The sequence below is a fragment of the Typopeltis vanoorti genome, chromosome 14, assembly GCF_054136105.1.
Source record: "Typopeltis vanoorti isolate ZY-2024b chromosome 14, IOZ_Tvanoo_1.0, whole genome shotgun sequence".
NCBI lineage: Eukaryota > Metazoa > Arthropoda > Arachnida > Uropygi > Thelyphonidae > Typopeltis > Typopeltis vanoorti.
Genome location: NC_143562.1, coordinates 14,220,354 through 14,245,714, shown reverse-complemented (window position 1 = coordinate 14,245,714; position 25,361 = coordinate 14,220,354). Strand labels below are relative to the sequence as shown.

Here is a 25,361-nt window from a genome sequence, read left to right as displayed (position 1 = left end):
TTTAGTGATGCATAATCTCCATGTCCATTCAGAGCGAGCAATCTGCTCATAAATTTTACGTTCACTGTAACCACAACAGATAGCTGGGAATATGAAAAGCATCTTGCTTCACCCCTAAAGAAATAAATGTCAATTGTCAATTTTCAACTTAGGTATGGGAATCGCATGCTATACTATTTATGTTGGGTGTGAGTAAAGTGACGACTCGTGTGTTAGTGTTTCGTGTCGTGTATTACTGATGATGAATTGTGAATTTGACTGATGTGTTTTTAGCGATTTATTTATATTTATGCTTATTCATTAGGAATAGTAGTTAATTGCTTGCTACCATAAACAGTCACTTTGTTTTCCATAGTGCTTTATCCAGGTAAGTTATTTGTAATTAGAAGTGCGATACGCTAGGCCTACAGCCGCCAGTTCCGCCTTTGTTTGTTTCTTACAGTGACATTTTATTTAGTGACATTTTATTGCTGGTAGACACCTAAGAGTGTCTACGGGATTTGCTAGTGGACCCTCAAAAGTCCACAGGATTATGTTTACCTGCTCGGGACACCTGAGATCTCTACTCTTTCTCCATCTGTGTCTTGAAATGGCAAAACTTCTGAATGAGACCAAATTCGAGGAAGTATACAAGGAATTCCTGAGACTAGAAAAACTGCTGAGTGTTAATTGGCCGGGAAAAGTGAAATTGTAAAACACGTTTCCCCCCCGAATGTGTCTCAGACGTAGCCTCTGAAGATCATTTAGAATCGGTGCCTTCTACTTCTTCAGACTTTGTAGAAGTGCGCGCACGCAAAAAGCGAAGAACAACAGATGAACCGCACAATGACAATACTGAAATGGGACAGGATTCTCAGGGTTCGGACGCCGCTATTTCTCCCAAAGAAAAGGTGCCTGCGATCATCTTTAGAGAAAAGGATAAGTAGGCAGCTTTAAGATCCACAATGTCCAATTTGCATATTGGCTTCATTAAAGCCAAAAACATGGATGAAGGCATAAAGGTCAAGCCAGCATCAGTGACAGACTATAGAAGGTTAACTAAAGAACTGGATGATAGAGGCATCCAGTATCATACCTTTGCGCTCAGCTCCGAAAAAAACTTAAAAGTAGTCCTTCCTGGTGCCTGTGAAGGCATTGACACAGCAGAAATAGCTGCTGACCTAAATTCTCAGGATCTGCCTCAAGTCAAAGTCAGCAGAATGTACAAAACATACAAGTTTCCCATGCCATTAGTCCTTGTTGAGATTCATAAAATATACAAGGATATTATCAACATAAAAACAGTCTGTGGTCTCATCGTCACACCGGAACCACTCCGTAAAAGATCATCTTCTGGGCAATGCCGCAGGTGCCAGAAATTTGGCCATGCCCAGAATCTATGCAGAGCGGAATACAGATGTTTAAAATGTGGAGACAGCCACCCAACCAATACCTGCACAAAGCCGAGGACCACCTCGGCCAAATGTGCCAACTGCAGTGGCCCTCATCCTGAGAACTACGAAGGATGTACTCAGCACATTAAGAACAGGCGGATGGAGGCAATCAATAAGCCCTCCTCCTTCAGTACAAGAACACCAGAGGCCCAGAAATCAACTCAGCGGCCACAGTCGGAGACCTCCAATAATAAAGACACCCGAATGCAAACAAGAAGCTATGCTGATGTGACCCCTACAACAAGACCAAATCCAGAACAATATCAACTGACAGCACCTAAAAACCTAACAGCTGTTGGCCTCACTAGCAAACATGCTACAAATATCGGCATATCAAACCCTACTGAAACCTCCACTAAAAGATTTCTTCGTGAAACACAGGTCATCCTCACAGCTCTCATAAATGAATAGTAACAAATTCATTCCAGCATCTCTTCAGATAGTTGCGTGTAACGCAAATGGCCTTAAAAACAAAATTCTGGAACTCCGACACTTCACATCTAGGTATCAAGCAGATATTATTTTAATCAGTGAAACTCATTTAAAACCCTCAGACAATCCTACAATAAGGGGCTATCACCTATACAGAAATGACAAACTACTCTACAGAGGCGGCAGCCCTGCCATCTTCGTTAAAAACTACAATAAGCACCACTCTGTGAGCATTCCTTCAACCACTAACCTTGACATCACAGGAGTGGAAGTAGTCACCAGCTCCACTGGCAAACTGAAAATCTACTCAGCTTACAACCCTCTCGAAAAATCTCTACTTCACTCCCATCTAAATGCAATCTTATGCATCAGAGAGCCCACCGTTATTGCCGGAGATCTGAATTCCAAGCATCCTGCGTAGAATAGTACAACCACAAACAAGATTGCATCCTTTCCAATTACTTAGGATCATGGAACGCTGTTGTGGCAGGCCCCAACAGCGTTCCAACTCATCTCAGTACGTTCGGCAGTGCTGACATCCTGGATATCGCTATCCTTCAGGACATTAAACTTCAATTCAGCATTATATCTATGGATGAACTATCTTCCGATAACAATTCAATTCTACTACAGCTTGGAAACCAAGAATACCTATGTCCTCCTTCTCACTCCTACATTGCATGGGAAAGACTGTCAGCAGCACTGAAGGATTATATTGGACCTGTTCCTCACATACGCACAAAAGAAGAAGTAGAAACTGCAGTTACAAATCTCACACAAGAAATTAATTCTGCTATAAAGGTAGCTTCCTCCTAGAAATCTGCCCGCAAGCCAGATCGTTTACCTGAAGACATCATGAACTTGATCAGAGATTAAACCAGAGCTAGGAAAAGTTACCGTAACAGGTGTGCACCACAAGATTAGATAAATCTAAACAGATTAAATGGGGCAGTGAGAGATGCACTCAAAGCCCATCGAGACCAAGTATGGGATGAAAAGTCATCCTCCATTTCTCCTACTGATCACTTCATCTGGATACTACTGAAAAATATCAAAAACAAAGACAGATCCCTTCACCCAAAATTCTCTGACCAGGACCTTGCTCACACAGATGTAGACAAAGCAGAAGTTATAGCACACAACTTAGAGGAGCAATGCAGGCCTTCGTATGGAAACTTTGAGTTTGACCACATATATAAGATTCACAGCAAGTTCAGACACTCACTCAAACTTCCTATCTCCAGCACTGACCATATTGCACCAACATCACCTGCTGAGTTTTATGACATTATTAAAAAATTAATGAACTAAAAAGCTCCTGGGCCAGATTGCATTACTATTCGGGTGATTAAACTTCTTCCCCGAAAAGCAGTAGTCCACCTCACCAGTATAATAAATGCAATTTTAAGATTTTACTATTTTCCTTCCAACTGGAAACTGGCTGAAGTAATTCCTATACATAAGCCAAGCAAAGACCACAACTACCGCAAAATTATCGTCCAATCAGTCTTATCTCTAATCGGGGTAAGGTTGCAGAGAAGGTCATCCTCTCACGACTCCAAGCCTCAGTAAATGACCTAAACTTCCTCCCTAAAGAACAGTTTGGTTTTAGGCACCACCATAGTACTACCAAGCAAATCCACAGAATTGTGGAATACATCACCACCAGCTATAACTGGCACCAGTGCACAAGCGCTGTTTTCCTAGACTTATCCAAAGCATTTGACAAAATCTGGCATTTTGTACTCCTGCACAAACTTATCTCAGCCGGTACCTCAATAAAAATGGTTCATTTAATCCATTCATATCTTCAGAATAGATCAATGCAAGTAAACATCAACGGTTCTACATCCTCCCAGCGCCACATCTTTGCTGGAGTGCCGCAGGGAACTCTACTGGCCCCATTGCTGTTCTCTATATACATGTCAGACATCCCACAAAATCCGATGAGTTCCAAAACATTCTAAAGGTGGAAGGTTGATTCTCTAAGTGGAGATTGGAAGTCAACCCGCCAAAACGCTCAGCAGTTCTTTTCTCAAAAAGGCCAATGTCTCCTGTAAAAGATGTGTTACTATTCAATACTAAAATTACCTGGCAGACAGAAACAAATTACCTGGGTGTAATTCTCCACTGAAAGCTATCTTTCAATCAGCAGACTAAGTCTGCGTGCACAAAGGCATCTAAAGCCATAGCTCAGATCTATCGGCTAATTAATAGAAATAGCAAGCTCAGCAACAGAATCGAATTGCAACTATACCAGATGACGATTCGTCCTATAATCACGTATGCCTCTCCGGCCTGGAGCCACACCTCTAATAATAATATTATCAAGATAAAACGAGTGCAGAATAAGTGCTTGAGAATGATTCTGAACGCCCCGTGGTATGTTAGAAACAATCAACTCCATAGAGACACAGATATTCCCTATATTTTCTCTTTTCTACAATCCTTAGCATTCAAGTTTTTCCTAAAGACGTCCACACATCGCAACGATTTGGTTCAGCATACGATCCAACGGACATATTCAAATATAGAAGCCCAAAAGCTATATTAACCTCCTTTAGTGATGCATAATCTCCATGCCCAATCAGGGCGAGCATTCTGCTCATCAATTTTACCTTCACTGTAACCACAACAGATAGCGGGGAATATGAAAAGCATCTTGCTTCACCCCTAAAGACATAATTGTCAATTGTCAACCTTGGTATGGTTTAAATATTCATACAAACCCATTGCGAAATATATATTGGATTGGTTATCGTTGTTGTTGTCGGCGTATGAGTTTGGTAATTCGATTTTGATGGCTTTTTTCATTTCGTAAAATATCAAGATAAGACTTTGTTTAGATGCAATTTAATTGCTATCGCTTTCTCTAGCCTACACTTGATATTTCTGGCAGTCCTTTGCGGCTGCCGGATATTCTACAAAAAATTTATGACGATTTTTTTAAAAATTTCTTTAGACCTGTGGGATTTTTATTAACGCACATACGCAGTTAAAATGATATGAGCGTGCCTGACCTAGACGTGTTCACTGATTTGCTGGATATAGAGCCGGCTGTTGTACTTATTGATAAACTCCAAAAGAAGTTCAAGCTGACATGGCCTACTAGCATGATCGACCCCGACATCATTATCGAATCACTCGATAAAGGGCTAGCACTCACTTTTATTAAAAATCTTCTCAAAAAGGTTGAACGGGATTGGCCCGGCTACCTAAACTTATATTCCTCACCTGAAGTGGACGTTGAGGAAAATGAAGACTCTCCTCAAATGGAGGAAAAACTCAATCTAGTTGTCTCTACTTCTAATCCTTCTGATCAAGGAGAAATGGATGGCAATGTTGTAGCCAATGAATTTCTAACTGAGGCTCGGTTATTGCTGTTACCCTCCTGCCATGATCAGAGCTTTAATAGCTAAATAACACCTTATTCCTACATTGTACTTTACAGATAACGGGGATGATGAAAAGCTTTCTTGCTTCGCCCCTTTAAGACAGTCCTTATAAGTCCTTATAATCCTTATAAATTATAGACTGGGCAAAACTGTAGATGAGGGCATAAAAATTCAGCCTGCCACGGTGGCTGATTATAGAAATCTTACAAAGGAGCTGGACGCAAGAGGAATACAATACCATACATTTCCACTTACCTCCGAAAAAAATCTCAAAGTGGTCCTTCGAGGAGACTCCGAGGATATTGACACGGATGAAATAGTCACTGACCTCAACTAACAGGATCTACCTCCCAAAAAGATCAGTAAAGTGTTCAGATCAAATAAGACACCAATGCCTCTAGTTTTAGTAGAAATTCATATCATTTACAAGTATATTTAAAATCTAAAGTGAATCTGTGGACTTAAAATCACCCCAGAACCATTGAGGAAAAGAGCATCTTCTGGACAGTGCCACAAATGCCAGAAGTTTGGCCATGCCCAAACGTTTTGCAAAGCGCTGTACAGATGCTTAAAATGTGGCTAGAATCACTCCACAAACACTTGCACCAAGCCAAAATCCACTCAGGCTAAGTGAGCTAATTGTGACGGTCCTCACCCCGCTAATTATAGAGGGTGTATACATCACCCCAAAAACAGATGGAACGATCCAAATAATCAACCTACCTCGTCATCTAGTGCCAGAGTTCCTGAACTTCAAGCTCCTCAGTCCTCCAAGAGTGAGAACATGACAACAGGTGCTCGCGCAGCATTAACTGACCCCCTTAAGAAAATGGATCTTCAACATCAAGCGAGAACATACGCTAATCTGGTTCGTTCCAAAAAGATAGTACAAAACCAGAACCTGGCTAATCCACATTTAAATCTATCAGCTATTATCACCTCTTCTCTTGCAAACTCCCCTGAGGCCTGCTGACAACCTTAAAATCAGAGGGTATTAGATTTACAGAAACGACAGGTTTGAGTACAGAGGTGGAGGTACAGTCACCCTTATCAAAAACTATATAAACCATCATTCAATAACCAACCCTACAACCACCAACTTCAAAATCACAGGCATTCATATTCTCATAAACTCAATTGAAAACCTGAAAATGTTTGCTGCTTAAAACCCTCCATCAAAAACATTGTTGACCTCACATCTGGATGCCATCCTTGGAGTAAAAGGACCGGTCATCATCGCTGGAGACTTCAATGCATAACATCCTGCCTGGAACAGTAAATCTACCAACACAAATGGCCGAATACTGTTTAACTACTCAAGTTCTAATTGCGTAGCTGTGGCTGGTCCTTCAGTACCAACTCATCTCAGTCCAATTGGCTCCTCCGACCTCCTAGATATAGTTGTTCTCCTGAATGTCAAAATGCAGTACAACTTGGATTCACTCCACGAATTAACCTCTGACGCCAATCCTATTCTGCTCCAATTAGGCAATCAGAAGGGACTGTTCCCCCCGCCTCACACCTTCATACCTTGGGAAAGGTTATCCAATGTGCTCCCAAACTACTTTGGTCCTGTTCCTCATATTAACTCTAAAGAAGAAATTGATTCCGCAGTCAATAAATTTACTCAACAAATCAATGCAGCCTTATCGACTATCACCTCAAATACGCCTACTTCTAAGCCTAAAAGACTTCCAGAAGATATTATGAAATTAATCAAGGAAAAAAATTAGGCAAGAAAAAGATCCTTTATTACCAGCGCTCCCCAGGATGAAAAGTCACTCAACCGGTTGAATAGTGCAGTGAGAGATGTACTGAAGGCCCACAGAAGCAAATTATGGGAAGATAAATTAGCTTCCATTTCACCCGGTGATCAATCCGTTTGGAAACTGTTAAGAAATATCAAAAATAAAAATAAAAATAAAAATCTTCCTTCTCTCAAATCGGATTTAGGCATAGTTCACTCAAATGCTGAAAAAGCCGAAAGTATAGTTAAAAACTTAGAAAAGCAGTGCAGTCCTTCATATGACAACCTGAACTTCAATCATATTTATAAAATCTACCGCCACGTCAGATACGTGCTAAAACAGTATGATACTTGTACCAGCCAACTCACATCTATTTCTCCAGCCGAAATCTACATCATACAAAATTTAAAAAATAAAAAAGCTCCTGGACTTGACGGCATCCCTAATAAATTTATTAAACTGCTACCCCGAAAGGCCATTGTACATCTTACAACAATAATAAATGCCATGCTGAGATTTAAATACTTTCACTATGTTTGGAAGGTGGCAGGTGTGGTCCCTATTTATAAGCCTGGAAAGGACCCACAGCTGCCCAATTTGGGCAAAATCGCTGAAACGGTCATCCTCTCAAAAATTCAAGTTTCTGTAAACAAGCTAAATATCCTACATTTAGAGCAGTTTGGTTTTCGCAAACTCCACAGTACTACTCAACAGATCCATAGAGACTAGTTGAATACATTATCACCAGCTTTAACTGGCATCAATACACATTGGAGCAGATTTTCTTGACTTAGAAAAGAACTTCGACAAATTATGGCACTTTGGACTCCTATACAAGCGGAGTTATCACTCAGCTCTATCCTCTTCTCAATAGGAATAGCAAACTAGATATTAAAATCAAATTGCTCCTCTACTAGTTGATGATTCGTCCCATTATCACTTATGCGTCCCCCTCCTGGAGCCATACTTCAAGTTTAAATATTCTTAAACTGCAAATTCTGTAAAACAAATGCTTACGCATGATCTTAAATGCACCAAGGTACATTAGAAATGTTCTACTTCATCGAGACATTAATGTCCCTCATATCTACTCTTTTCTGAAATCTGTCGCAGTAAGGTCAGCATCGTCCTCTCATCCAAATGAATTAGTTCCAACAAGCAGCAAATTACGATGAATCGGAATTATGCAAATATAGACGACCTGAGGCCATTCTAGTTCCCTCCCAAGATCTATAATTTGCCCAACTCTGGCTGAGCACGTAGCTCATAATTTTTTCCCTACACATTAACCTACCAGATATCAGGGATTAAAAGCATTATGCTTCACCCTTACAAACAGTAACGTTCTGCGTTCTGCGAAGTTTTTGGTGACACACTGAGTGCAGGCTGGTGGTCATTTGTCCCCTTCATACTTAATTGTGATGAATTTATTAAGTGGTTTCGTCGATTTTTTTTTACTCTAGTACTTGTGGGAAATAGTTGCTCTTTCACAGGAAACTTGCTTGCTTAAATTATGGATAATCTTCATTCTGATGGCTTAATCCAAATGATGGATGAAAACCTAGTACTTGAGCTGCTTAAAAAATTATTAAAGAAATTTGAAATCGAGTGGCCAGGGTACTTAAATCCTTATTTAATGACAATAGTGACACAGAAGGAGATTACGCAAGAGCGGAGGAGGAAATATTGGCTTGATGGTTTCTCCTCCTAAAGAATTACAAGAAGTACATGCGCGTAAAAAACTCAGAAGAAGAAGTGCGGAAATGGCAAGATGGATTATGACATCCTTAATACTTATTCGTCTAGCTCTGTTAATGAGAAGTTGCCTCCTACGGGAAAAAATAAATGGACAAGGCTTATCTCAATCATGAGTGATCCAAATATTGCCTACTCATGGGATAAAAATACAGACGAGGGCATAAATAGTAGCCTATGGTTCTATTCTAGTGAACTTTTAAGGAAAACAACATCAGCAAAGCAGTACTACAGACGTCAAAAATATGGCCATGCTCAAAAATTATGTAGAGCTGATTACAGATGTTTGAAATGAGGAGAGAACCACGCTACTGACACCTGTGTCAAGCCTAGAACCACACCGGCCAGATGTGCCAACTTCAATGCACCTCACCGGGCAAATTACAAAGGAAGGATGCATCGTATCATGTAACAAGTCACGTGTTACATCCGGCTCAGTTTCAGCTGAACCTAGTAATTGAACCGTCTCCTTATCCTCAGCAATCAGTTCAGGGGAAGGTCTACCGGCATCACTTCGCTGGCAGAGTACTTGAAGAGGCCTCGGCTTGATCCTCTGTTGACTTACGAGTAAAGCCAAGTTGAAAGAGTTATGCGTCTTTGTTATTATTTGTTCATCAAGCTTCTCTTTTTCTTTTGCTGTTTTTTTTCGCTTTTCTGCACAGCTTTGGTACCTCTTCTTTTCGGGTGCCGACATGCTGCGTCTGCAAAAGGCAGACGACAAACAATATTTAGGCTTTGTTCAAGAAAATGAAAGAATTCTTAAGTCTCAGCCCAAAATGAGTAAAGGTGCCTAATCAAAATATATTCAAGAAGTCTTGCGCTATTCTACGATTAGGGACAAACGCCATAAAAGCCATCATAATAAATTTATCTGTTTTGGGTAAATATTGGAATATAATTGCAAGTAATTTAAATACTACTAGTCATTTAAGTAAATCGATGGTTTAATATTGCTAGTCAAGTATATAATTGACAATGAAAAATAAAGGAGAATCTTGATTCAAACATACATTTGCTAGCGAAACAAAACTGTCGATATTCTGAAGAGTATTTCAATAGTTTGATGCTCCACTGTGCACGCAGTTGATGCTTAATATTTATTTAGTATTCACTTCTTACTTAGTAAACAAAAAATCATTTTCAAGAACTTTATCGAATTGGCTTTGTTTAGTGAAATCAAACTCACAGATATGCCATCAGCACATAACCACCACGTCTATTGTGACGTAATAATCAATCAATTAGGTTTCGTCTTTTGCACATTCCTTCTATTTTTGATATTTAATAGGGATTGTTGTTCATTACGTATCCAATGAAATTCATTGTTTGTAGTTCACTTCCTCGAGAGGATCCAGCGTGTGATATCTCGGCCCAAATTTTAAACATTATTAGGCTAACTTGGAAAAAGCGACACAAAGTAGGCGATGATAAATTAATCGGTAAGTTCACCAAGCACCCACGTAGTTTTTTAGGGGAATATGTTAAACGAGCGAATAAGTTACTACATGACCTGTTTCCTTATCCACACCAATCCGAGTGTTCGTTTTTGTTTCAGTTCACGATGGCCATCATTTTCTACTACAACGAGGTGAGTCCTGGTTGTAGAGCTGTTTTCTTATTAGTTAAAACTCTAAGACTGCAAGTGACCGTGGAAGACTACAGCAAGCTCCCTAAAGAGAAGTCCATCCCTCCCTTTCCGATAGTAAGTGTGCTTTTTCTCTTTTTATTTTGTTTGTAGATATTCCACTTGAATACTTTTAGCCTCTTAACTCTTCCTACGAGGAACCATGACTAGCCTCATTGACTGCAGGGCGTTTGAATGTCCCATAGCTAAGAATATCTTTACAAATAGGCGACAATTTCGGTCAATGAACATTTAACAGCGAATATAGCAAACCCTGGAGGAAGTAGTCGGGAGCCGTCAGATCTGTAGAACGTGATGGCCACTTAATTTCAGATCTTCGCGAAATTATTTGCTCGTCAAAAATGTGCCTTCGGAGTTCCGCTGTGGCTCTAGCGTTGTGGGCAGTGTCTCCATCTTACTGCAACCACATCTCGGGTCATTCCTTTACCGCAGGTCGTACAGAATTTTCAGTGATAGCCCGATATCGCTTCCAGTGACTGTCGCTTCGTTACGATTGTCATCTTGAAAGAAGTAAAGCCGGAGAAAGAGGAGAACGTTGAATGTTTTCTTCTATCCTGGGTGAAAGAGGGGGGGGGGGTCCCCGGGTTGTGGGAAGATCACTTGCGGAACTCTCTTGCTGGAAACATTTTAAACCTCTTTGTGACTTATGCGCCAACCTGTTCAAAGAACGTGATTACTACCGCTACCGAAAACCCCAAAATCGCACAAAATCCAAATCTTTTCAAACCTATAAAACAGCCACAAAACCATAAAACAAACTTGATTCGTACTTTGTTTGAAATGGAAATTAAGTCGTGTGCAGGTTTTACAAATAACGTTTTATTTACAAACACTAAATTTTAAATAAAGAATTACTAATTATGTACATTATTTCTGGGAAAACACCCATTACAAATTATTTTACGAATTACTAATTATTTTTACCAATATATTTATAAATTTATTTACAAATAAATCATAATGATTATTTGTTTATTTTAAAAACATATGTAATGTGAACCAGTGTAAAGTTGTTTCTTAGAATTCTAAAAACTTAATACAAATTTAAATGTTAGCTATATCAGAGATGTAATTAAATGTCTTAATTAACTAATGTCTTCATGGACTATTTTTCGCAACCGAAAGTCCCTTAGGAGGAGGAGTAAAGCTCCTGATCAGGGGTCACCATCAAGTAAAGCCAAGTGAAACGAATGCAAGCATTTCATGGCTGTTGATGTGTTCGATTGCGGCTGCTTGTTCTAATGGCGAAAAAAATCCCACTTACCGCAGATAAACTCCTACATGAGACACAGCTTATCTTGGATCACACGCCCACCAGTTTAGTCATCAATCTACACCGATGTAAGGTTTCCTCGTTTCGTCAATAAGAAAGATACATTTACAGAAAACTGCAGTATTAAACGGTGTTGCTTTTCGCTTCACTAACAACATTGTCTTAAACAATCTACCAACAGGAAGTAGTGCGTGGCCTACGCGCAGATGCTGACAGAAGATGCTGCTAAAACGTCGAATAAACTTCGTGTAAATGGGAAATAATCGTAATTGACATCGTATGAGAGGATCGTCGTAAAGCGAATCCTTCTAAAGGGAGGATTTAATATTGTGTATTGAAAAAATAAATGTCATTTTTTTCTGTAATTTATTTTGCGCCATTTTTCTATTTCAGAATAGTCCCCTGTGCTGCGTTCCCGTCATCAACGACGATGGAGTCTGGTTATGGGAAAGGTGAGTTCCCGTCTTTTTGTAATTTGTCGCATTCACGAAAAGAATTCTTTCAGGATTTCAGCAATGAACTATTTCTTCGCTCTATTATCTCCCATAGCAAACATGTGACATATTTTTCTGATGCGCATGCTCTGTTCTTTGAAGTCAGCCATGTTTTCGTTGCAATTTATTATTGGGGAATGGCGTAGAAGTACATTCCTTATAATATTAACGCTTTGTGACCAAAGATGACGACAAAGAATGCGAACTCACACAAAACGCAACACGAATGGAAATATCGACGGCTACCGTAAGAAAAGTTACATCGTAATGTTGACTGTCCTGAAAGTGTGGCTTCCTTTTGACATTGAGATCGACTTGACTATCGAAGAAATTTCCGAAATACCTTAATTGATTCTTTCGGTTTTAAATGAAACAATGAATTAAGTCATTTCTATAATTTCATGATTGTTTTTTTCATACTTTCATATGATCTACTATTTAAATAAATATTATTAATGCACAGTAAATAAAATTGCGTTGTTCTTTTGTGCTCAACAGCCACGCCATCCTGGCCTACCTGGCGAAGAAGTATCAACCGCAGCAGCCACAGTTCGACTTCATGTTCGGTCTTCATCCATTCTATCCCATTGATCCCGTGTCTCGATCTCGGGTGGATTCCACGATGTATTTTGATTCCGCTCATATACTCAGACCGATGGTGGAATTTCTGGTAAGACTATTTTCACTGCTACTTTGGTTTATAAAGGAATGTTGTTTTTTTTTAACCAGGCAAGTATTCTTGAGAGTAAAACACAGTCTTGATTTTCAGAAAAAAATGTTATTTTATTTATTTTTATTTTATTTTTTTATAGCATCCACAGATATTTGAGGGTAAACCGCCCTCTGAAGAGAAACACAAAGCATTGCAAGATGCTCTCACCGAGCTGGACCGACTGATGAATCATTTTAACTCAATCCAGTTTAGGTCCTATTACGGGGAATACTATGTTTGCGGCGGTCTTCATTCTACCGTTGCCGACATTTCCATTTACGCACAGCTCTCAACGATGTCGGTAAGCATCTACATCAGCATGTATTTATTACTTCTTCTTAATAATTTTACATACAAATGCATTTTGTCTCTACAAAAAACACTTGTCGTGTTTCTTTGTATATTATTGACGACAGAAATGAATATTTTTAAGAAATTTATCTTTTAAATATCCAACTGCTAAGCGAATGACCCGTTCTTTATCTAGGTGATCGACTACAGCTTCAAAGCTTATCCTTGTATCGAGAAATGGCTCGATTTTAACAATTCGATGCGAATACGTTTTTTACGAATGTGGAGCGCACCTGCTTTGAACAGGATGAAGAAAGATATGCAGGCACGCAAAAGAGGAATACTGGAGAGAATCGAAGATTTCTTCTTCGGAGATTAAATTGCTTATTTATGTGTATTGGATCTGAAAAACGAATGCAGCCCCATTAGTGGATTGAAATATATTCCATTTGTAATAAGCGAAATAAAGTTAGATTTTAAAAGTACATACTGTACGATAGACGAATATAGAATTATTAATATGGAACACGAACTGAAATATGGTTTTACAAGTTCGTATGGTTTTGCCTCTGAACATGTAAAGCTCAACGGAACGTTAGAGACAATTGAATCGGCTTCTTAGAAACCTTATTTATGCTCTGACAGTGTGATTAAATCTCTCTGCATTATCTTACTTATGTCAATTGATTCCACTCTACAAAGACGGTTTCTTTTTCTTTGGAGAAGAAAAAGTTTCAAATCCGGATTCAACCTTATGAAACGACGTAACTCTTTTTCACCTGAAAAGCCTTTATTAAGGAGTTAGCATCCCACATTCTTTAAACCGATGCGGTCATTATCATTCCACCCACTGGATTACAAAGGTTTTATTGCTGTTCTAAAGAAAACTAAATTGCTAAATTATACATAAAAAGCCACTAATGCCAAGTTATCCCGGAAGGGAGTAACCAAGGACACTTAGCGACTCAATTTTAGAAACTTAAGAAAGATTATAAAATTGAGTCGCTAATTGTCCTCGGTTACTCCCATTGATTCCGCTTGTATACTCATACTCAGACCACCGTTGTCTAACATACTCTCTTCCTCGAATGCCTATTAGCATCATAACTACTGACCGAAGACTGCCAATGATTTTAATTGTCATTCGAAGAAGAGTGTACGACAGACAACGGCCACCATCTTGCCTGTCCTAATCTTAGTTAACACTATATACTATTGTTTGAAATAAAATGGATTCTAAGATGAATTTTTTAAGTTGCAGGATTAAAAACCTGAGTGTACAGAAACAAAACTCTAACTGCGCTTGCCAGAGACCGACTAGCTCGAGCACCGGTCGAAGAAAGGCTTAGAAAAAAATTCTTTTATTATTGTATAGATTCGAAAGTAGAACAATCTTTCTTTGGGTTGTCTATTCTTTGGATGCAAACTTCATTTCCACAGAGCTATAATGAGTTCTATGAAATATATGAATTACGTATTGGGTTTAGGGGTGTTTAAGATATAAAAATGCTTAATAACATTGAAGACTAAATCTTAAATTGAACTGTTAGCTATTTGGTTTAAATATAAATGGAAAGAATTTTCAAAATATATCTAGACCCACCCCATTATCTGGAATGCGTACCAGTAACGAACTGTTGACTTTGCAGTTAGAAAGACAAGGGAATTAATATATGCGAAATACTTCATTTGTGCATAGTAATGGAAATGTGGAACTAGTCTGAGTTAAATAGATTTAGAGCGAGTATGTTTCTCGTAGGCTGCCATTTTATTGTTCATTGAATTCATGAGTCTGCGACACGATCAGAGATTAATCTTCTGGGCATCTTTAAAAGAACAAAATGTAAGAGAGTTTAGTGAACATGTGGAATTTCTCCATGAAGTTTCATGAAATTCCGTGCATCGTGGAGAAGACTTGGAAGAGCGGTGATTCCGCAACTCCCTTGTGAGTTCTTGGGATATTAATTTCTTAATTAAATTAATTTATTTAAATTACATTTGAATTATTTATTACAGTGAATAAACCGGAGTTAACCGCCACTTTTTAATTGAAGAAATATAATATTTTAATTATTTATAATGAAATATTGCGAAAATTATCGACCAAATTTTGTTTTTAATTACTATGAAATTTGCTCTACGATTTCTAACAAAATTATTTTCGTTATTTAGAAAATAAGTTAAAAATTACTAAATCATCCCTTGCTGTGGAGACGACATTACTGAGCTTTCGACTAAGTGTACGAATTAATCTTGTTCAATTAATCAGTTACGTACTTCACTGCTTTTAACACAGCTTCAATTTTCAATCCTTTTTTTTTTTGTTATCATCGCATACTGATTTGAATGATTCTCTTTGAAAGGATGTTAATTCGTAAATTGCGAATATACGTTCAAAGTATGCTGCTTGTAAGCGCCCTTGGAATGATCATTCGCATAAAGAGAGGCATTACTAGTTGGATTCAATGTATGCCCAAGTGGAACACCCATTTTCAACAAATTTCACAGCTGGCCACCTACTCTTCAATTCGATGATGGTAAACAACCAACTGGATAAGTAGGTTGATTGCAAGCGAGGAACTGAAGGCAATGAATCAACTGGAAATTGAGAAAGATGGGATATATTGCTGATTACGAATGAAAACCAATTATTGATTTATGTAATGCTTTAAAATGTATTTTTATATACGAGGGTAGTCTGAAAGGTTCTTGGCCTCGATCATAGATGGTAACCTATAGGCAAGATGTTTTTCATCTACGTTGGTACAACTGTCATAAGCATTCATATGAAATTGCAAGTCATTCTATCAAGCAATTTGTTTTATGCAGCTGTCGGAAGCAAAAGTGTTGTCGGTATCCCTTGAAATGGATCAAATTGGTTATCGTGCGGTTATAAAATTCTTTGTAAAAGATGGTTTAACGCCAAAAAATTTCATTCGAAGTTCAAAAACGTTTATGCGTAATTTTCACCTTCGTTTTTGATCATTAAGAAATGAAGTACTGAGTTTAAACGTGGCCATACCAGCCTGGAAGATGATCCACGTGAAGGACGTCCAAAAAGTATAACAACACGAGAATTAATTGATCGAGTGCACGATATGGTAATGGATGACCGGCAAGTCAAAGTGGGTGAACTTATTGAGAATATAGGCATTTCAAGAGAACGCGTAGGATATATTTTGCATAAAGAATTGGATATGAAAAAGCTTTGCGCAAGATGGGTACTGCACTTTCTCACAGTAGATCAAAAACTCACTCACATGAAAATCTCTGAACACTGAATGGAGAGTTTTATTAAGAATAAAACTGATGTTGTGCGTAGTTTTATTACTACGGATGAGGATTGGATTCAACCATTACACACCAGAATCCAAACAGCAGTGAAAACAGTGAACAGAAGCCGGTTGCTCAGCGCCCAAGAAGACCAAGTCGGTTCCATCAGCAGTAAAGGTCATCGGTGTTTTGGGATGCTAAAGGCATTTTGTTTATTAATTATCTTGAAATGGGTTAAACAATAGCCGGGAAATATTATTTCGATCATTTAACCATACTAGACGAAAAAAAGTCGTGAGAAACAACCCGGTTTGCAGAAGAAACAAATCATCTTTCATCAGGACAACGAACCTGCCCACAAAAGTGTTTTGACAATGGGAAATTAAGGGATCAGCACTATGAATTGTTGGAACATCCACCCTATTCCCCAGATTTGGCTCCCTCTGACTTCTGTCTCTTCCCCAAACTAAAATTCTTCCTCGCTGGTCAGCGTTTTTCTTCAAATCAAGAGGTGATTGCAGCTGTATTTTGGGGTATTTTGCAGATTTTTACTGAGAACCACTACAGGGACAAGATAATTGCGCGGGAGCATCGCTAGAATAAATGCATTATTCTTAAGGGGGATTATGTTGAAAAATAAAAACAATTTTGAAATTATAAACTCGTTTTTTTATTGGTAGGCTATGAACTTTTCAGACCACCTTCGTATTATTCATTAAAAAATATATGCAAAAGTTAGAAAAAGATCAGTTTACAAGAAGACTGTTTCCAGGTGATGTTATCTTCCTTGTTGTGAGTTATTCAATTAACTGGAGATAAAACTGGAATTGCGGTGATTGACACTTGATTATTTAGTGCTTTGAAAAACATTAATTGCACCCGAGAGAACTACAGTTAACATTTCTTTATCTTTTACGTTCTATATGACTTGACAAAAAATAAATTTCCAGGAGCGATTCGACTCAATATCTCGATGAACATACAATTTAAAAATATTGTTCCTGTGGATTTTATATAGTTTAGACCTTAATTCGCCCAGTCATGTTACAATGGGTAAAGAATATGCCGAGTTTAGTTTAATCTGAGATCGGTATCTGTGATTAAAATCATTCTTTGTTCCAGTTCGTTAATCCTTCAAATAATATGAACACCGAATAAAACAAAGTTGATTAGCAGAATTTTATTTTATTGTTTCTGTCATAGATGCAAGACTGGAGAATATTTATTCTGTTTTCAATTAACTTTACTGACAAAAATATTCGACATTATAGTAATAATAATTTGGCTCTGGACTTGAAGATTGGAAACGTATAGTACTCAGCTAACCAGACATTTAGGATTACTTTTGCAATTTATGATTGAATTTATTGGCAAAATTAGGCAAATAATTTTGCTAATTTCATTTCATACTTTTCAAATAACGATTACACGTAACAAAGAGTCCAATATTTTAAAATTATTAATTAAACATACAAGTCAATATTAAAAAGAAACTTATTTTCTTAACTAATATTTTATTATTGCATACTAATTTATTTCAACGCTCCCTTCACCTAACTTAAAAACCTAAAATGTTATTGGAATTTTGTAAATTCCTATATCAGTATGATATGACATTATATTATTATATAGAGGGAGTATTTGGCGAGAAAGGCACAGCCTGTCAAAGCGGTTTAAGAAACAAAATCTTCATGGACTGTGTACGTACTTGAAGTTCATCAATAAAGTACTCCATCAACCATGTAGTTTCTAATTTAATCTTAGGAATATATATAGAATAATTCTGTATTATTAATTTACTTATAATTTACTGAAGAAAAGTTTATATATTTTGAAAAATCATCGATTATTTCGAAAGATTATAATGCACCTTTTTAAACATCTCATTATTTATATATATATTTAAAATACTTTACAGCCGTTTGAATTTGGAGGTTTTGGAGAAATTCAGGATGGCGGCTCGCGTGGTAGTGTTTAGTGTCGTGTATTGTTGATGGTGAATTGTGAATTTGACGGTTATGATTTAGTGATTTATGGGTATTCATCAGTAATTTCAGTTAATTGCTTACTTCCATAAACAGGCACTTTATTTATTTTCCATCCAGGTAAGTCAATTGAAGTTATAAGGGCGATACGCTAGGCCTACTGCCGTTAGTATCGCCATTGCTGTATTTTATATCGCGACATCTTATTGCTGGTAGACACCTTAGGGTGTCTACGGGATTTGCTAGTGGACCCTCAAAAGTCCACAGGATTACTTTTACCTGCTCGGAACACCAGAGCAATCTCTACTCTTTCTCCATCCTTGACTTAACACATTTCCAAATATTGTCATGGCAAAACTTCTGAATGAGGCCAAATTCGAAGAAGTTTATTTTGAATTCCTCAGACTGGGAAAGCTGCTGAGTGAAAATTGGCCAGGAAAAGTCAAGCTCTTTGACACATTCCCCCCCCCCACAGCTGTCACAGAGGATAATATGGTTGACATGATTGAAGAGCCCACAACTCAGACGCAATCAGATTTAGCACACTCCCCAAGTGTGGAAGATGCCACATCCCAAGACAGTAATTATCATTCCTTGGAAACTGATACAGAGTTCCAACTGGTGAAAAAGAAGAGGAAAATCTCTACCAGTGTGGAAGAACCCAAAACAACAGGGATAGAAGTACTCAATGGTCCTAAAGAAAAGATACCACCAGTCATATTAAGGGATAAAGAAAAATGGATCCCTTTCACATCAGCCCTAAGAGAACAAAATATCTCATTCTCATGGGCTAAAAATACAGATGAAGGAGTTAAAATACAACCCTCTACTGTCTCGGATTACAGACAGATGACCAGATTTATGGACAATGCTAGCGTCCCATACCACACCTTCACTTTACCTAGCGAAAAGAACCTGAAAGTTGTTCTACGTGGGATAGCTGAAGGTATCACTCCTGAAGAAGTGTCCACTGATCTCTCCAGACAGGGCCTGTCCCCAGTTAAAGTGAGCAGAATGCTCAGAGCAGACAAAAGACCAATGCCTTTGGTGCTGGTAGAAATAAACAACACACAAAAGCAGATCTATGAACTGACTGTAGTATGCGGTCTCAAAATTACAACTGAGCCTCTAAGGAAAAGAGCATCTGCAGGTCAGTGTCATAGATGCCAAAGATTTGAACATGCTCAAAAATTATGTAAGGCAGCCTACAGGTGCTTGAAGTGCGGCGAGGGACACCAGACCATCTCTTGCACCAAACCTCGCACAACTCCAGCATGCTGTGCAAACTGCAGAGGACCTCACCCCGCCAACTATAAGGGATGCCTTTCCAATCCAAAAAACCGAGGAACAATAAAAGTCAATCTTTCTCCGCCACGTAACAATGTTTCAAGCATCCAAACAAATGGTCTTCCAGTCCGAAACACCTTGCCTTCTACCTCACAAGAAGGAACAACCAGGGACAAAACATATGCTGAAGCTGCAAGAACTAAGCCTCCTACATCTCCCGAGCTAGAATGCTCCAACATAACATCTGTCTTAACAGCCTCACTTGCCACTATGCTGCAAGAATTCAGCAAGACATGCCCATCAACATCTTCCAGAAAAAGATTCCTGCAAAGCACTCAAAACATTATAACAGCCATCTGTCATGAATAATAAATTCAAACCAAAAGCTCTTAAGATAATAGCATGGAACGCTAATGGACTAATGAACAAGATATTGGAACTAAAAGAATTTTCAACTCGTCTCAGTGCAGATATCATCTTGATTGGTGAAACACACCTAAGACCAGCTAATAACCCAAAAATCCGTGGATATACTATGTATAGAAACGACAGAATTGGCACAAGAGGCGGAGGCACAGCCATATATATTAAGAGTTATTTAAATCATAACACAATAGACAAGCCCAAAACAGTAAACCTGGAGGTGACTGGTGTGGAGGTGCATACCTTCAATGCCGGGAGTCTCAAGATCTATGCTGCATATAACCCTCCAAGCATTCCTCTGCTGACAACAGATCTGGACTCCATACTTAGTCCAAATGACTCCGTAATAATAGCAGGAGATTTCAACTCAAAACACACATCTTGGTACAGCTCATCTACTAATACCAAAGGTCACACACTTTTCAACTATGCAATGCTCAACTCTATTGTAGTGACCGGCCCTACTGAGCCCACCCATTTCAGCCCTTCGGGTGGCTCGGATGTGCTGGACATTGTCATCTTTAAAAATTTAAGATACCAATACAAATTGGAATCAGTCAACGAATTATCTTCTGACCACAGTCCAATAGTGCTTAATCTAGGTTCATCAGATCAATTCTCTCCTCTGCACACATTCATACCATGGGACAAGTTAGCCAAGGTTCTTCCTGATCATATTGGTCCGGTACCCAATATCAGTAAAAAGGAAGAGATTGACACAGCAATAAATAACTTAAGTATACAAATTCAGAAAGCAATTGAATCAGTCAGACAATCCACTGCCTTCAACCCAACTAACCGAATCCCTGAAGAAATCATGGATCTAATCAGAGCAAAAAATAGAGCCAGGAAGAGATACCACAATACCAGAGCCCCACAAGATAAAAAAGTATTGAACAATCTAAACAGGCAGGTCCGAGAAGCTCTTCAAAAACACAGAAACCAACAATGGGAAACCAAATTGACCAACATTAACATTGATGATCATTCTGTATGGAAATTCTTAAAAGCAATCCGCACCAAAAAACAACTCATACCCCCTATCCAAACCAAGAAAGGAACAGTTCACAAAGATGAAGAGAAAGCCGAGGCAATAGTAGATAATCTAGAATCTCAGTGCAACCCATCGTATACTAATTTAAATATCAACCTTATATACAAGATTCATCGTCATGTTAGGTCCACCTTAAGACAGAACAATGTCAACTCAGAACTTATCACTCCTACTAATCCAACAGAAATGATAAATATCATCTCCCATCTAAACAATAAAAAAGCCCCAGGACCGGATGGCATAACTAATAGAATAATAAAACTACTTCCAAGAAAGGCCATAGTCCATCTCGTCAACATTACAAATGCCATCTTTAGATTCCAGCATTTCCCTTCTACATGGAAAACAGCCACATTCATGCCACTGAAGAAGCCAGGAAAAAATGCTCACCTACCTGAAAGCTACAGACCCATAAGCCTATTATCCTGCCTCGGAAAGATAACAGAGAAAGTGATCCTCTCAAGATTCCAAGCAGAAACAGATAAGTTAGGAATTTTGCCTAATGAACAGTTCGGCTTCCGTAGGGCCCATAGTACATCTCAACAAGTGCACCGGCTGGTAGAAATTATTACTAAAGGTTTCAACTGGAAACTCAATACAGTTGCCATCTTCATCGACGCAGAGAAGGCGTTTGATAAAGTATGGCATCAAGGTCTTCTCTACAAACTGATAAAATTTAATTTTCCAGTCAGGCTAATAAAGGTAATACATTCTTACCTGAAAGACAGATACATGCAGGTCAGGGTAGGCGAAACGGTTTCGACCAGACGCAGGATCTCGGCAGGCGTACCTCAAGGATCTCTTCTGGCACCTCTACTGTTTTCAATATATGTAGCAGACATCCCTCTGAACCCAAGAACAACATTCACTGCATTATATGCAGATGATACTGCACTGATGGCAAGATCACTGAGCCCAAAACTGGCAACTAAAAGATTACAAAATAGCATACACACCTTAGAAAAATGGATGGCAGACTGGAGGATCCAAGTTAACCCCCAGAAAAGCTCAGCCATACTGTTCACTAGAAAGAAAATTCACACCATGGAGGATATTTATTTATTGGGAGTAAAGATTCCATGGCAGACTGAAGTTAAATATCTTGGAGTGATTCTTGATAGTAAACTCCTATTCAGCAAACATATTAGTTACATTACCTCTAAGACATCCAACGTCTTAGCACAGCTCTTCCCTATGATCAACAGAAAAAGTAAACTGGATATGCAAACAAAATTAACAATCTACAAGATGGCAATTAGACCGGTTATCACTTACGCATCCCCAGCTTGGAGCCACACCGCAAATTCAAACATTCTAAAACTTCAGAGATTACAGAATAAGAGCCTGAGGATGATTCTGGATGCCCCCTGGTACATAAGAAACACCCAGATCCATAGAGAAGTTAATATCCCTTATATCTCTTCCCTTCTCAAAAATCTAGCTGAGAAGTTCTTTACCAAGACAAGTAACCACCCAAACCCTTTAATCAAGGAAGCCTCGGAATATAATGAAGAAGAAATCAACAAATATAAAAGACCATGGTGGGGGGGGGGGGGGGTGGGGGGGGGGGGGGGTGGGGGGGGGGGGGGGTGGGGGGGGGGGGGGGTGGGGGGGGGGGGGGGTGGGGGGGGGGGGGGGTGGGGGGGGGGGGGGGTGGGGGGGGGGGGGGGTGGGGGGGGGGGGGGGTGGGGGGGGGGGGGGGTGGGGGGGGGGGGGGGTGGGGGGGGGGGGGGGTGGGGGGGGGGGGGGGTGGGGGGGGGGGGGGGTGGGGGGGGGGGGGGGTGGGGGGGGGGGGGGGTGGGGGGGGGGGGGGGTGGGGGGGGGGGGGGGTGGGGGGGGGGGGGGGTGGGGGGGGGGGGGGGTGGGGGGGGGGGGGGGTGGGGGGGGGGGGGGGTGGGGGGGGGGGGGGGTGGGGGGGGGGGGGGGTGGGGGGGGGGGGGGGTGGGGGGGGGGGGGGGTGGGGGGGGGGGGGGGTGGGGGGGGGGGGGGGTGGGGGGGGGGGGGGGTGGGGGGGGGGGGGGGTGGGGGGGGGGGGGGGTGTTGCACTTTATCCAAGACCCTTTTGATTGCATTTAATATAAAAATATTACGTGTCGTGCAATTATCAAGGCAGTGTGATTGGCCCATCGTTTTTGATAGCACCCCTGCTACCGTTTTTAAATAGTAATCGTTGATTGGTGATAATGAAGTGGATATTTCTCCAGTGACAATATCTTTTATCGTATCCAGAATGATCTTATCACAGTGGGAATCTCCTGATTTCTTGTGTTCTGCTAATTTACCCAATTCCACAGAAAGAGATATTATGTTCTACTAATATACTGTCTGCAGCAGAAAGCGTAATTATAATCATTTGTTCAATGGTATCAACGTTGATATTAAAACGTGTCTCCACTAAATGAAAAATCTCTGTATTTATAATCAGTAATATATATGTCTTCTTCTTCCCTTCACGTATTAGACCGAGTGGCCTGATACGGAGCTATTCTTCGCCCTTCTAAGCAGTTCCCGTCCCGATGATAAGGTGGCTAGCCCAAAGAGTGATACACGTGCCAAACAAAATATTTTAGAGAACAAGGAAATTTTCTCGTCGCGGTTGAGTTTATTGTCTGAATTATTTGCAGAATCAACTGTCTCCAAATGCAAAAATGTCATATTCTGTTTTGAGAACAGTTCAAATTACCTCGCTTTTTCTTGGAAAATCACAAATAATCAAATGATGTTACATTTAGATTTTCATTGTTTATATGAATTCATTTAAAATATCTTTCTGTAAAATCACAGTATAATTTACTTAAGTTTTATATTATTTTGTTTCAGTTTCTGAAATCACTACAAGAAGGTTCATAGTCAGGAGGATTCAAAATGGAAATACTTCCAACGAAACTGGAGAAATATACAGATGAAACAAGTCAGAGAAAGCATTCCTTAAATGTGAATCATCAACGAATTGTATTGACAAATCCATCTGCAAGAAAAAATCTTTTCAATTCAAAAGTGAGCGAAAAGAAATTAGAAATTCCAACAAATCCTAAACTTTTCATCTGTTCAGTGTGCGAAAAGCAATTCGGTCGCTTACAGAGTCTTAAAATTCATATAAGGGTTCACACTAAAGAGAAACTCTTCAGCTGTTCAGTGTGTGAAAAGAAATTTTCTCGCCAAAGTGCTCTTAAAACGCATTCAATGAATCACAATAATGAGAAACCCTTCAGTTGTTCTTTGTGTGAAAAGAACTTCAATCGCTCACAGAATCTAAAAATTCATTTGAGGGTTCACACTAACGAGAAACCCTTCAGCTGTTCAGTGTGTGAAAAGAAATTTTCTCAACAAAGTACTCTAAAAACGCATTCAATGATTCACAATAATGATAAACCCTTCAGTTGTTCTTTGTGTGAAAAGAAATTCAATCGCCTACAGAATCTAAAAATTCATTTGAGGGTTCACACTAACGGGAAACCCTTCAGCTGTTCAGTGTGTGAAAAGAAATTTTCTCAGCGAAGTAATCTTACAAGGCATTCAATAATTCATAATAATGAGAAACCTTTCAGCTGTTCAGTGTGTGAAAAGAAATTCAATCGCTCAGAGATTCTAAAAATTCACTTGAGGGTTCACACTAAAGAGAAACCCTTCAGCTGTTCAGTGTGTGAAAAGAAATTTTCTCAACAAAGTACTCTAAAAACGCATTCAATGATTCACAATAATGATAAACCCTTCAGTTGTTCTTTGTGTGAAAAGAAATTCAATCGCTTACAGAATCTAAAAATTCATTTGAGGGTTCACACTAACGAGAAACCCTTCAGCTGTTCAGTGTGTGAAAAGAAATTTTCTCAACAAAGTACTCTTAAAACGCATTTAATGAGTCACACTAACGAGAAACCCTTCAGCTGTTCAGTGTGTGAAAAGAAATTTTCTCTGCGAAATCATCTTACAAGGCATTCAATAATTCATAATAATGAGAAACGTTTCAGCTGTTCAGTGTGTGAAAAGAAATTCAATCGCTCAGAGATTCTAAAAATTCACTTGAGGGTTCACACTAACGAGAAACCCTTCAGCTGTTCAGTGTGTGAAAAGAAATTCTCTAAATCACAACATCTGAAATCTCACTTAAGAGTTCACACTAACGAGAAACCCTTCACTTGTTCAGTGTGTGAGAAGAAATTT

General features: G+C 39.2%; 1 protein-coding gene across 1 annotated transcript; it reads left to right on the top strand.

Moving 5' to 3' along the window:
• The first annotated feature begins 10,324 nt into the window (after window positions 1-10,324).
• LOC150099240 (glutathione S-transferase 1-like) lies at window positions 10,325-24,050 on the top strand. The gene is made up of 5 exons (XM_090404292.1): window positions 10,325-10,351; window positions 12,075-12,133; window positions 12,674-12,845; window positions 12,988-13,188; window positions 24,021-24,050. The coding sequence occupies exons 1-5, from the start codon at window positions 10,325-10,327 to the stop codon at window positions 24,048-24,050; spliced, it is 489 nt and encodes a 162-aa protein (XP_090260418.1).
• The last annotated feature ends 1,311 nt before the right edge of the window (window positions 24,051-25,361 follow it).